This window comes from Salvelinus sp. IW2-2015, unplaced genomic scaffold (assembly GCF_002910315.2).
Source record: "Salvelinus sp. IW2-2015 unplaced genomic scaffold, ASM291031v2 Un_scaffold5562, whole genome shotgun sequence".
Lineage (NCBI taxonomy): Eukaryota > Metazoa > Chordata > Actinopteri > Salmoniformes > Salmonidae > Salvelinus > Salvelinus sp. IW2-2015.
The window spans coordinates 21,077-35,962 of NW_019946827.1; the positions used below are offsets into that span (position 1 = coordinate 21,077).

The 14,886-nt window shown below is 45.3% G+C and overlaps 2 protein-coding genes across 2 annotated transcripts in view; both read right to left on the reverse strand.

The window, feature by feature from the left end:
• LOC112078345 (pecanex-like protein 1) overlaps positions 1-8,245 on the reverse strand; it is a gene marked incomplete at its 3' end in the record, with an annotated part of 20,600 nt that extends 12,355 nt beyond the window's left edge. The window contains exons 1-2 of the mRNA XM_024144619.2: positions 7,762-8,245; positions 5,447-5,661 (exon numbers count right to left, since the gene is read on the reverse strand). The remainder of the gene's footprint in view (positions 1-5,446; positions 5,662-7,761) is intronic.
• A 1,398-nt stretch (positions 8,246-9,643) lies between these two features.
• On the reverse strand, positions 9,644-13,624 carry med6 (mediator complex subunit 6). The gene is made up of 8 exons (XM_024144620.2): positions 13,521-13,624; positions 13,035-13,197; positions 12,357-12,448; positions 11,827-11,909; positions 11,397-11,505; positions 10,539-10,657; positions 10,353-10,380; positions 9,644-10,120 (listed from the first exon to the last, which is right to left on the reverse strand). The coding sequence occupies exons 1-8, from the start codon at positions 13,540-13,542 to the stop codon at positions 9,993-9,995; spliced, it is 744 nt and encodes a 247-aa protein (XP_024000388.1). The 5' UTR covers positions 13,543-13,624; the 3' UTR covers positions 9,644-9,992.
• Between the last annotated feature and the right edge of the window lie 1,262 nt (positions 13,625-14,886).

Sequence of the window (14,886 nt, forward strand, 5' to 3'; positions counted from 1 at the left end):
AAAACTCCCAACCTCAGTCAGATCTGTAATGGACAATGTGTTTACTTGGGTTTAAACCCGAACACTAAAAGTCAGACTCTGTAACGAACAGTGTTTACTTGGGTTAAACCCCAACCTAAGTCAGACCTGTAATGGACAGTGTTTACTTGGGTTTAACCCAACCTCAGTAGACTCTGTAATGGACAAGTGTAAAGCGGAGGCTAGTCCCTCAGAGGGAGGGGGAATAAACCGCTAGCCCTGGGCTGTATCAAGTCCTCAGAGGGAGGGGGAATAAACCGCTCAGCCCCTGGCCTGTATCATAGTCTCAGAGGGAGGGGGAATAAACCGCTCAGCCCCTGGGCTAGTATTAGTCCTCAGAAGGGAGGGAGATAAACCTCCTCAGCCCTGGCCTGTATCTAGTCCTCAGAGGGAGGGGGAATAAACCGCTCAGCCCTGGGCTGTATCTAGTCCTCAGAGGGAGGGAGAATAACCGTCAGCCCCTGGCCTGTATCTAGTCCTCAAGAGGGAGGGGGAATAAACCGCTTCAGCCCCTGGCCGGATCTAGTCTCAGAGGGAGGGGGAATAAACCGCTCAGCCCTGGCCTGTATCTAGGTCCTCAGAGGGAGGGGAAAAACCGCTCAGCCCTGGCCTGTATCTAGTCCTCAGAGGGAGGGAGAAATAAACCGCTCATCCCCTGGCCTGTATTAGTCTCAGAGGGAGGGGGAATAAACCGCTCAGCCCTGGCCTGTTCTAAGTCCTCAGAGGGGAGGGGAATAATACCGCTCAGCCCCTGGCCTGTATCTAGTCTCAGAGGGGAGGGAGAATAAACCGCTCAGCCCCTGGGCTGTATCAAATGGAACACTTTTCCATATAAAGTGCACTTGCTTTTGACTTGAGCCCTGCAGGTAGTTCACTTATAGGGAACATTTGGGACAGAGCCCTGGTCAGACTTCAGTTCTGTCCAGGTCGCAGTTGTAAATGAGAACTTGTTCTCAACTAGCCTACCTGGTTAAATAAAGGTGAAATAAAATAAAATAAAAATAAATAAAGAGAAATAGGGTACTGGATTTCCATTGCATATGGAAGTCTTCATAAAATAAAAATGTTCTAGGCTACTTTGAAGCAAGGTAAGACATCCCCTTATAATATGAAGTAAAACGATCAGGTTTGAAACTGCTAAGTATACGTTTTCAAAATGCATACCGTCTCCAGCTCATCGCGAAGTGGCGAGTGACACACCGAAGCTACACGAAGACTTGTCTGTAATTTCAACAGTAAAAACACTGTAGAATGCACAGTAAAATACAGTACATGTGTTTTACAGCATTAATATTGCCGATTGCACTGCATTGTGGGTATAAAGCTGAAAAATACTGTTATTAACTGTAATTGGAAGCGTTCTGTAAAAATGACTAACTTACTGTATTTCTTGATTTTTTTTAAAACCCTAAGTTAACCAGGTAGGTAAGTTGACTGAGAACACGTTCTCATTTACAGCAACGACCTGGGGAATAGTTACAGGGTAGAGGAGGGGGATGAATGAGCCAATTGGAAGCTGGGGATGATTAGGTGACCATGATGGTATGAGGGACAGATTGGGAATGAAAAATTTGCCAGGACACCGGGGTTAACACCCCTACTCTTATGATAAGTACCATGGGATCTTTAGTGACCACAGAGAGTCAGGACACCCGTTTAACATCCCATCTGAAAGACAGCACCCAACCCAGGGCAATGTCCCCAATCACTGCCCTTTACAGTAATAGCTTATGCCTTACTGTAGATTCAAATGATCAGTTCCAGGCGCCAATGCTGTCAGTTGAGACACTTGAAGCTCAGACTATTTTAGCAAATGGCAGGCCCACTAACTCAGCTACTGCTGTGGTGGAGGGTAACACACTGCTGTGGTGGAGGGTAACACACTGCTGTGGTGGAGGAGGGTACACCCTGCTGTGGTAGGAGGAGGGTAATACACTGCTATGTGGTGGAGGGAGGTAATACACTGCTTGGTGGAGGAGGGTAAACATCTGCGTGGTGGAGGGGTTACACCTGCTGTGGGAAGGGGTTAAACACACTGCTGTGGTGGAGGGTAACACACTGCTGTGGTGGAGGGTAATACATTGCTGGGTGGAGGGAGGGTAATACACTGCTGTGGTGGAGGGTAACACACTTGCTGTGGTGGAGGTAATACACTGCTGTGGTGGAGGGTAATTACCTGCTGTGGTGGAGGTAACACACTGTGTGGTGGAGGGTAAACACACTGCTCGTGGTGAGGGTAACACACTGCTGTGGTGGAGGGGTAACACATCTGCTGTGGTGGGAGGGTAACACACTGCTGTGGTGAGAGGGTAACACACTGCTGTGGTGGTGGAGGGTAACACACTGCAGTGGTGGGGAGGTAACACACTGATGAGGTGGTGGAGGGTAACACACTGCAGTGGTGGAGGAGGGTAATACACTTGCTGTGGTGAGGGTAATACACTGCTGGTGGTGGTGGAGGGTAACACACTGCGTGGTGGAGGGTAACACACTGCTGTGGTGGTAGGGTAACACACTGCTTGTGGTGGAGGGTAACACACTGCTGGTGGTGGAGGGTAAAACACTGCTGTGGTGGAAGGGTAACACACTGCTGTGGGTGGAGGGTAACACACTGCTGTGGTGGAGGGTAACACACTGCTGTGGTGAGAGGGTAACACACTGCTGTGGTGGAGGGTAACACACTGCTGTTGGTGGAGGGTAAACACTGCTGTGGTGGAGGGTAACCACTGCTGTTGGTGGAGGGTAACACACTGCTGTGGTGGAGGAGGTAAACACCTGCTTGTGGTGGAGGAGGGTAAACACTGCTGTGGTGGAGGAGGGTAACCACACTGCTGTGGTGGAGGTATACACTGCTGTGGTGGAGGATACACTGCTGTGGGGAGGTAATACACACTGCTGTGGTTGGAAGGGTAACACACTGCTGTGGTTGGAGGGTAACCACACTGCTGTGGTGGAGGGGTAACACACTGCTGTGGTGGAGGGTAACACACTGCTGTGGTGGAGGGTAACAACACTGCTGTGGTGGAGGTAAACACTGCTGTGGTGGAGGAGGTAAACACTGCGTGGTGGGGGTACACACTGCTGTGGTGGAGGGTAATACACTGCCTGGTTGGAGGAGGGTAAACTGCTGTGGTGGAGGAGGTAACACACTGCTGTGGGGAGGAGGGAACACACTGCTGTGGTGGAGGAGGTAACACTACGCTGTGGTGGAGGAGGGTAACACACTGCTGTGGGGGAGGAGGGTCCACACACTGCTGTGGTGGAGGGTAACACACTGCTGTGGTGGAGGGTAAGCCACTGCTGTGGTGGAGGGTAACACACTGCCTGTGGTGGAGGGTAAACACTGCTGTGGTGGAGGTAATACAACTGCTGTGTGGAGGAGGGTAACACAACTGCTGTGGTGGAGGAGGGTAACACACTGCTGTGGTGGAGGAGGGTAACACACTGCTGTGGTGGAGGAGGTAACACACTGCTGTGGTGGAGGAGGGTAACAACATGCTGTGGTGGAGGTAACACACTGCTGTGGTGGGGTAAACACCTGTGTGGTGGAGGGTAACACACTGCTGTGGTGGAGGGTAAACACTACTGCTGTGGTGGAGGGTAACACACTGCTGTGGTGGAGGGTAAACACTGCTGTGGGGGAGGGTAAACACTGCTGTGGTGGAGGGGGTAAACACTGCTGTGGTGGAGGAGGTAAACACTGCTGTGGTGGAGGGTAACACACTGCTGTGGTGGAGGGTAATACACTGCTGTGGTGGAGGGTAACACTGCTGTGGTGGAGGGGTAACACACTGCTGTGGTGGAGGGTAAACACACTGCTGTGGTGGAGGAGGGTAACACACTGCTGTGGTGGAGGGTAAACACACTGCTGTGGTGGAGGGTAACACACTGCTGTGGTGGAGGGTACACACTGCTGTGGTGGAGGTTAACAACTGCTGTGGTGGAGGGTAACACACTGCTGTGGTGGAGGAGGGTAACACACTGCTGTGTGGGAGGGTAATACACTGCTGTGGTGGAGGAGGGTAAACACTGCTGTGGTGGAGGAGGGTAACACACTGCTGTGGTGGAGGAGGGTAACACACTGCTGTGGTGGAGGAGGGTAATACACATCTGCTGTGGTGGAGGAGGGTAACCACTGCTGTGGTGGAGGAGGGTAACACAACTGCTGTGGTGGAGGGTAATACACTGCTGTGGTGGAGGGTAACACACTGCTGTGGTGGAGGGTAACACACTGCTGTGGTGGAGGGTAATACACTGCTGTGGTGGGGGTAAACACACTGCTGTGGTGGAGGGTAACACACTGCTGTGGTGGAGGGTAACACACTGCTGTGGTGGAGGGTAACACACTGCTTGGTGGAGGGTAATACACTGCTGTGGTGGAGGGTAACACACTGCTGTGGTGGAGGGTAACACACTGCGTGGTGGAGGGTAAACACACTGCTGTGGTGGAGGCGTAACACACTGCCGTGGTGGAGGGTAACACCACTGCTGTGGTGGAGGGTAATACACTGCTGTGGTGGAGGGTAATACACTGCTGTGGTGGAGGGCTCTCATTTCTCCGTTATATTTCTTAGCATCCTGCTCCTCACTCCACCTCCATTCAAGCTTGCTCTGCTTTGGTCTCCTTCAGGAATGTGAGAATGATTCCCTCTACAGGGGTTTGGGCAGTAAGTTAATAAGCTGTGACCTCACACACTAGTTTTCGTTCCTGCTAAATGTGAACTAGACCTATTTCCACTAACAAAAATCTGTTTGATTGCGAAAGTCAGTCCCTTTCCTCACTGGTCCTGTGGCCTCGAGGTGAAGAGGTAGCTTGCTAGCTGAATTGATTTGCACTGCAAACATGCACGTGAAACCTGCTCAGTCCCCGTCTCCACAACAACAGATAAACCTTTGACCCTGGCCCACAAACACCTAGCTTACTTCACACCGCCAGAGAAAATTAAATCCATGATTCATCTCTGATTTTAGGGTCAAGGGTCAAAGGTCAGGTCCCCTAGTATCCAATAAACTACAGCCCTACAAGAGAATAGATGGGGTACGCCATTTAGTGATAAAAAATATTTTCTGAAAACAATGTGCTTCAGCCATCGAAAAACATATGTTTATGATAGTGAAAGTTAGAGTAAGAATATCCCCACCAACATCAACCCTGAACCGGAGAGCTCACTAAAGGCATCAGCATGCTTCAGCTCAGCTGGCGCCWAGCCGGACWCGGCTAGACGAACCCAACGATACTCCCTAAAAAGACCTTCGCTTGAAAAAATGAGGGGGGGGAAGCAGCAACAGTACTGTTTGTCCATTTTAAGACACCGTAGCCAGTCCCCAAAATAGTCAGAACTCATCTAAGATAACTCAAGAAGTCTGTCATTCATTTGGATGTTTTTTTTTTCCCGTCTGGGAAGCATGAAGACGTCTTATAACTGACCCTGGTCCATTACTGTCCTCCTGACGCGTGGCGTTGCCCTCGTTGGCCCCCTCACTGCTGGTTCTGTTGCTCTCGTTCTCCTTGGCCRGGTGCTCCACCACCTCTCCCTCGTCCAGGGCATGATGCAGCCGGTAGTTCACAGTCTTCAGCAGCAGGAACATACCAGCTATCACACCACAGTAGATGCCTACTATCACCATGGTGGGCGGGAGCGCCTGGAAGATACACATTTGACATTTATATTTTAGTCATTTTTTAGCAGACACTCTTATACAGAGCAATTTAACAGCATTGCATTCAAATACAATAAAACTTGGTTTGTTCATCCAAGGACTGATGTTTGCTTTCTTTCAATAGTTGAACCCATAAACACAAATACAACTTAGAAAAAAAAACTAAAAAGACAAAGTGTTATTTACATAGTCTTTCCCCCTCCAGTAATGAGAGTTCACCATGTCAGCGTTTTGTGTCAACTGGCCAATCATCAACCTGGGTTGTCTGCAAGACTGTGTTAGCTCAGAGAGCAGTTTTCAGGTCTTGTGGAAAGTGATTAGTCATCATAGTGGTTAATAGAGTCATCACGTCAGTATAGTGAACTACCTCCGCTATTTTCCCATTACATAATGTTGTTGTTTTTAACTTGGCACGTCAGTTAAGAACAAATTCTTATTTTCAATGACGGCCTAGGAAACAGTGGGTTTAACTGCCTTGTTTASGGGGCAGAAAGGACTCATTTTTTCCCTTGTCAACTCGGAGATTCGATCTTGCAACCTTTCGGTTACAAGTCCAACGCTCTAACCACTAGGCTACCTGCCACCTCGACACTCTAACCGCTAGGCTACCTGCCACCTCTACACTCTAACCGCTAGGCTACCTGCCACCTCTACACTCTAACCGCTAGGCTACCTGCCACCTATGTTCAGTCAGTGCATTTATTTATTAGCCTATGGGTAACACCAGTGATGCTGTCTCTCTTTTCTCTCTCTCTTAGAGCATTCAGAAAATCACACTATTTATACCCTCCCTGTCACACATCCTAACTTAAATCAAAGCACTTGGTATACAGGTGGCAGGTAGCCTAGTGGTTAGAGTGTTGGGCCAGTAACCGAAAGGTTGCTAGATTGAATCACCGAGCTGACAAGGTAAAAATCTGTCCCTCTTCCCCTGAACAAGGCAGTTAACTTACTGTTCCTAGGCCGTCATTGTAAATAAGAATTTGTTCTTAAGTGACTTGCCAAGTTAAATAAAGATTAAATAAATAAATAAATTAAAATAAACATCTTGAGTTAAATCAAAGCACTTGGTATACATATCCTGACTTGAGTCAAAGCAAAACCCCTGCTAATCAATCACAGAACTGGCCTAATTACACAACACCAAGCAACTGGATTGAGTAACATTTACATTGGAAACAGCTGTAACTATAGCCCCTCAATATTGAAAGTGAGGTACATATAAAATGCTGTTTTAAAGATCACTCAATTACATTTGGTTGTGCAGATAGTGTTTACAGTAACATGATGTGAGGGGCAGGCATATTTGATTGTGCAGCAGTTTGTAATCCATCCTACTCTCCAACCATTCCAAAATATCCTTGTTTTTTTAATGACAACATTTCCTAGAAGTCTGTTTTTGTCCTGGCTTGCTGACAAGACGGGTCAGCTTGAATACCTGGTAGATCTTGCCACCAGTATACGAGAGACAAGACATACATTGTTAGCTAATAATAGACTGAGATAGATCGCTGTCAATGTGGCTTGGGGGGGGTTGCGAAGGTAGCTAGCTAGCTAACATAATATCTGTATTCTATTAATTTGCCATCTTTGTTGTTTTTCTGCAAGAGACGTATTAGCCACGACTTGTTGCCTGGGGGATTGGTTAGTCAAACCTGGTCGTGCTTTAAAGTATTTCCCTCAATCTGATTTTTTTTGTGGACAATGTAAATGTGTCAGCTAACAATGACAAGATAGTGAAATAAATGTCACACCTGACAACAAAACATAACGGTGACCCTAAAAACAAGGAACAAACAGTTACGTCAACTGGTATTTATTTAGTTTATTCGAGGGAAACATCTAGATTTCAAACAAAGAATGTCTAGCAACCTAGCTAGTTATCTAGGTAACGTTTAACTACGTAACGTTAACTAGATTGCTAAATAGCTAGTTGGCTAACCTTACTAGCCAACGGTTAGCTGTTAGCATTAGCATCCGCGGTTTGGCTAGCATGACATTACAGCCAGGGAAGAGCCTCTAACGGTAAACCAGATCTTGACTTGCTTTGCTGAGATCGGATATAATGTTAAACAGACTTACCATGTAAAGCGTGAAGGGGAAACATAGTAGGAATAGCCAGAGGTAGAGGTGTAGAGCATTGACAAATGTATTTTGATGGGGATCATAGTACCATCCGCCTGTGATTGAAGCCCAGACCCCCTGCCTAAGGATCTGTAGAGTTTGAGACCCCATGTTTTATCCCCTTCGATTCCTTGAAAAAAAAAACGACTAAATAAACGGGGCGACACGAAGGCTAGCCGTCGTGAAACATTACCAACAGTGCAGTGTTTTCAGACACTGGCCTGAAAATCCACACTGCAGCCATCTTCTCTGCAGCTAGCCAGCTGGGGCACAGTACTCGGTCCTCCACTGAGTAGTCTCCTATCCCACCACGCCCTGCGAGCTGCTTCTTCTTCGGTCCGTGCTATCTGGTATCCTTGGGACGTTCTTACGCAATGGTCCCTACCCATTGAAGTTGAAATGTAAAATGGTTAAGGTAAGAGTTATGGTTAAGGTAGGGGTTAKGGTTAGAGTTTAGGATAATGACATCCCAAGGATCCCGGATAGCACTAACCCTTCTTCACATAAACAGTCAATGGAAAAAGAGTGTAGCAAAAAAGACAACTCTGAGGGTAGTTTGGAAACGGTCACACAATATTACACTAGCTAAATAGCGCCCCCTTTTGGTACTGTACTGATTTTCATAAAATCTCGGTGTGCCATATTTTTATTTATCCAGGCAAGTCAGTTAAGAACAAATTCTTATTTACAATGACGGCCAAACCCTAACCCAGACAACGCTGGGCCAATTGTGCACCGCCCTATGGGACTCCAAATCACAGTCCGGTTGTAATACAGCCTGGAATCGAACCAGGGTCTGTAGTGACACCTCTAGCACTGAGATGCAGTGCCTTTAGACCACTGTGCCACTCTGAAGCTCTGAGTGTTGTGGCATAACTTCCACTGCTGTATTTTCAATCATGACAGATTTACAAGTTACTAGTCAAATATATGAATTGATCATCAAGTTAAATCACTCTAGACACTATAATCCCCTTGACTCTCATCAAATGAGATTGGMCCAACTACAGGGCTCTTCAATACCTCAGGAGGATCCCATAGCTGATGTCCAAAGCAATCTATATTGACCACACCTGGCTACAATAGATTATATACATTTAATCACATTAAAATACATGTTTTGATGAATAATGACAAACTCAAGTCACTGTATAATTTTAGAAAATTATTATATTCAGAAAAGCATGAAAACATTTTTTTTAAAGGAAAACACAATGGATTTAGGATCACTTTACGTGGGGGAAAAAACCCACAATTACATATTGAAAAAATAAATTGTGTGGATGTGTATTTATGCTTCAGAGATAACGCCCCCCAAAAAAACAAGTCTCCCACAGTCACGACGGAGAAAGATACTACTGATGTCAACAGTGCATAGAGATTAACTGGTGATCTCACTGTTTCCATGTTACCCTCAAAAAACTGAAAACTGTAAATCCACTCAGGTCCTTAACCTCTCACCTCTAGCATCATCACAGAGACAAGTCTTGGGGCGATGGTAAGATGTTGTCAGTAACTAGACAGTTCTAGAACACGGATGGAATGTCCCATGAGGTCTGGTACTGGGACAGACAACACATATCGTCTGCTCATGCCAGCATCCCAAATGGCACCCTATTCCCTATATAGTGCACTACTTTTGACCAGGGCCCTGGCACACTATTTTCTGTAAAGTGCACTACTTTTGACCAGAACCCTAATAGGCCCTAGTCAAAAGTAGTGCACTATATAGGGAATAGGGCCCTGGTCAAAAGTAGTGCACTATATAGGGAATAGGGTGCCATTTGTGACTATTCATTTGCCATTCCTAATGCCTAATGCCATTCCATGATAATTGACTGTCAAGCCCTTCAGAAACAGGATGATGGGTTGTTATGGTCTGGAAACTAGGATGTAGGTCCATTTCCACACACCTTCCATCAGACACAAACCACTTCCTTCGCATTGTTCAGTCAGATAGGGTTGTACCTGTGCCGTATGTCCTGTCTGTGTGCCTTGCCAATGTGAGAATGGACATCATGACGAAGGCCAAGAGGCCTTCGTCATGAAGGCCTCTTGGCCTTCATGGCCTTTTTTAACAAAAAGTGATACTGGCAAGAGCAATGTGCGTTCCCCCACCCCCCCCCTCTTATTATTTTCTTTGAAGAATGAACATTATCAGAAATATATACAGGAGTGGCCATCGGTCATCACTGTAGCCTGGCTCGTTTCTCCGGAGGTGGTTTGCTGCTGGGGGGAGCTGGAGCAGAGGTCTTGGTGGCTGGCTCTCTTTCTTCCTGCTTCACCAGCTCTACTGGGGGTTCCTGCTTCACCTCAACTACAACAGAATCGATACAGTAGATTAGACAGGCAACCCGAAAACAGGACACAAGGTGACATAACAAGACTCCCGTGACCAAAGAAAAGAAGACAAAATGCCCAGATTCAGGAAACATGACCTAACCTTTTCCAACAGTAATGTTCATCATCATTTAGTTGTTGTTAAATGTCTAAATCCCCATCATAAAAGAATAGCAAATGGTTCTCCAATATTAACTGTACACTCTTACCTGGGATGGGCTTCTCACCAGGCTTAGGCTAAAATAAAATAAAAAGAATTACAACAGAATATAGATGACCAAATGTGAACCTCAATAATACAATGTTACAATTGAATAAATCGGTATAATGTATATTGGCTGAGATATTAGCAACGCGATCCATAGTTATGATTGATTGGTTGGTGTGTCTGATACCTGATAAAACGTTGGAGGAAACTTGGACCTCAAATCGAGTAGAAGTGTGTCGACACGCTGCCTCTGGAACAGGGAACTGGGCTCCTCTTTCTTCTTCGACTTCGGCTTGGCCTTGGCATCTATAGACATCAAATCAAAAAAACACATTGTATTGGTCGCATACACGTATTTAGCAGATGTTATWGTGGGTGTAGTGAAATGCTTGTGTTCCTAGCTCCAACAGTGCAGTAYTATCTAACAATTCACAASYATACACACACATCTAAAAGTAAAAGAATGGAGTTAAGAAATATATAAATATTAGAACGAGCAATGTCYGAGTCCGGAGTATAAATATATACATGTGATGGGGTGTGTAGACATTATGTGGATCGAATATTTAGTATACGTAGGATAGGATAGTATATATACAGCTATAGTTTATTAGGATGGAATTGACWAGACTAGGAAAGTTGCTTAGGAGCTAGAATCAGAGCTGCCATGTCTTGTCAAACGCCATCTTGTTGCAGACGGTAAATACCATTGATGAGGAGAATGGTTGAAATACATTAGATACAGTACATMTATTATCAAAGTCATGGGAAAGCAATGATTTACTTCATACCTGCCTTAGGCCAGGTTTATTGAAACATGCTTAATAGGCATCACACATTAAAAATAATTATTTATTGTTCGGAATGAAAACCAACGTCCCAATAWACTCCCCTGCAAAACAACAGCAAAAACTGTAATACAACCACACTCCAAAGGTTAGAGTTTACCAAATTACAATTCCACATTTTCCTCATTGAAAAGAATTAGAATTTCAGTGTACTTCCTGAATTGACATGGAATTGACACCAACACTGGCTAACATACCTCTCTCCTCCTGGTCTTTGAAGTGCCACCAGTATCCTTTAGATGGGTGATAGCGACAGTACGACATGGCCTCATCGAAGGCAGACTGGACACCATGCACAGCGGACAGCTGTGGGGAGACGGGGGYAAATAACAGCAGTCAATACATGACGACATCAACTCACATGTCAACCAGGGTTGGGATCAATTCCATTTCAATTCCAGTCAATTCAGGAAGTATACTGACATTCCAATTCTCTTCAATGCTTTTTAAATTTGATTTAKTTTCTGAKTTGACTGGAATTGAAATGGAATTGACCCCAACATAAACRAAGATAATTCCACACTTTTCTAAAACCCAAAGTAATAACATAGTAATAACAGTCATAACAACACACTCATAACACTATAGCATAGTAATGACAATGCCAGGGGGTTAACTCTCTCTTACCACTCTGGATCCAATAACTGTTCCCAGATCAGGAGCCTGATACACCACCCCAGCTATGATGTAGTAGTCAGACAAAGGGATGACTGGGGAAAGAAGCACACAATACAGAGTACAGGATATAGAATTAGAGCCTGGAATAAAGGACATGGGGAGATGACGTAACTTTCCAAAGGGTATTAATAAAGGTGTTTTCTGTGGTGTGTGTGTGTTGGAAGTCTGTGGTGTGTGTGTCGGAAGTCTGTGGTGGTGTGTGTCGGAAGTCTGTGGTGTGTGTGTCGGAAGTCTGTAGTTGTGTGTGGTGTGTGTGTGTGTGTTGGAAGTCTGTGGTGTGTGTTTGTGTGTGTGAAGTCTGTGGTGTGTGTTTGTGTGTTGGAAGTCTGTGGTGTGTGTGTGTGGTTGGAAGTCTGTGGTGTGGTGTGTGTTGGAAGTCTGTGGTGTGTGTTTGTGTGTGTTGGAAGTCTGTGGTGTGTGTGTGTGGGAGTCGTGGTGTGTGTGTCGGGAGTCTGTGGTGTGTGTTCTCTGTGGATCACCCTGAGTAGGAGACTGTCTCTGCTGTTTCCTGATGATGTAGAGGATGGGCTCCTGGGCATGAAGGAGAATGTACTCCACTCCAACCATCTGACTGAAATAGACACATCATTGTATGTCAGTTAGGCTAGTAACTATATTATTACACTCACAGAAAATGATCCATGGGCTGGACAGATGGTTTTGCTGACACAGGTTACACCTAGTCCTGGACTAAAAAGCATTTTCAATGGACACTGTCAATGGGACTAATCGGTTTAATCTGTGTCAGGGGCAGTGTTAGTGTAATAGATGTAACGAGTAATATGTTGGCCTAATAAATCACTATTTTAAAGAAACGACCCCTGGTAGCATACTGATTAGAGCGTTGCGCCAGTAACCGGAAGGTGGCTGGATCGAATCCCCGAGCTGACAATGTAAAAATCTGTTGTTCTGCCCCTGAGCAAGGCAATTAAAACACTGTTCCCAATGGCCCAGAAGATGTGGATGTCGATTAAGGCAGCCCCCCCTCACCTCTCTGATTCAGAGTGGTTGGGTTAAATGCGAGACACATTCCAGTTGAATACATTCAGTTGGACATCTGACTAGGTATCCCCCTTTCCCCTTACACTGGAAACCAGCTCATAGCCAGTATGTCAGCCATATTCAAAGCCAATAACAAAAGAAACCCTTAACGTTACTTGAGATGTTCCAGAGTGAGCCGCTGCATCTTCACCACCTCGTTGTTACAGGTGCGGTCGTAGAACGGATTACTCCTCTCGGAGAAATAGTCCAGCACATTGCCAGGGTTGAGGATGGGTACCCAGCCACTATCAACCCACGATATCCCCAGGAGGTTGTTGTCTAGAAGGAGCAGCAGGTAACGAATGGAGTTACACGTTTTATTACAAGAATAAGGGTAAACGTGTAGGTATAACGTGCACATTTGTTTTGATGAAAACCTGCTGATTAGTTTGGTAAACAGATCGTTAGCTGTCTTGCTAAGCTAACGCGTCAGTTAAACTAGCTAGCTTTGTGCTGTCAAGCAAATTATGTTCCTGAAAGCTATTTATTTTAATTCTCAGAAATCGTAAGAGAGATACATTAGTGTTCATGACTATTTCTTCGATTTTCAATCGGACACAGAATACATTACTTTTCAATGAATGAAAGAAACACTTCGCTACCTCTCAAATCCACCGACGCCATCGTGTACTGTAAACAAATGTCGCACAGAAGCACCTGTCGCTGGTGGATGACGTAGTCAGCAGCGTGATGCCAGGTCAGGTCTAATGCCGCGTTCAAAACAACTMGGAACTCGGGAAAAAAACGAGCTCRGACTGGGGYAAATGGGTTTGAGCTGTAATCCAARTCGGGAACTCGGGCCTCTTGAGCMCCGACKTGAAGATCACTGACYTCATGATGTGARCTCGTATTTTTCCGAYTTCCCAGTTGTTTTGAACACAGCATAAATACAGCTTTTTGTCTAATTGACATCAAAAGTTGCTTTAATTTTTTCTAACCATAACGCTTTCCCTAACCTTAACCTAATTCTCCCAATCTGCTACSTTAATTATCCTAACCTGCTGCGTAAYTTCTCCTAAACCTGCTACGAAAAGTACAGTTTCTAGACAAAACCACGAGACTCCGTCAGAATATGCGTCTCCTCCATTTCTTGAGGACGTAGTTACAAACTAAGATTGTATGTATGGTTGCATAGGTCAATGCAATGTTATCTTTCCACTTCTTTGCAATTATTTACAATTCAGTAATCTAATTTTTTCAGGATATATTAGCCACGTGAGAGACAGACAGACACACACAGAGAGAGAGAGAGTTAATGATTTCAGCAGTCAGTCTATTTTTATCAAAGATTAACCACTAGCCTTTTTTTTACTCCCAGTTTGTTTGCTGACATAGACAGATGCAAAATGATCAATTCATTAGGCCACTGGAAGAAAGATCAAATAGACTTATTATATAGGATGTAGTGGAATAATATGATCAAACGAGCGAGAGAGAACTTAATGAAAAGCGATTAGGGGATTAATTGCCAGGTCTACAACCTACAAATAATGTCCTTGCTATTAACTTTATTGATATGCTGCTACCTGAGTAAGATTATGTCCTTACATAGTGCACTACATTTGACCAGAGCCTYTAYGGCCCTGGTCAAAAGTAGTGCACTAAATAGGTGATAGGGTGCCATTGGGGAAGKAAACACGGGCTGCGTCAGTGTCAGAGCTGGGATACCCTSGGCTGGCTGTACGTACCTCAGCGYGGTGCAAGTCAGACAGTAGGGGTCKGTGTCTGAGTGACACTTGCTTCAACTTTAACTCGGTTGGAACTTCTAGACACACCCAAACAACTGCAGTGGTCAGTGTCTATTCGGGATAGTTATTTGCAGTCTGGGTGTGGTGCTGTAGCTGAACGGTAGGCCTATAGACTAAATAACTGTCTGGAGTGTGGTGCTGAATAGTAGACCTATAGACTAAATAACTGTCTGGATGTGGTGCTGAATAGTAGACCTATAGACTAAATAACTGTCTGGAT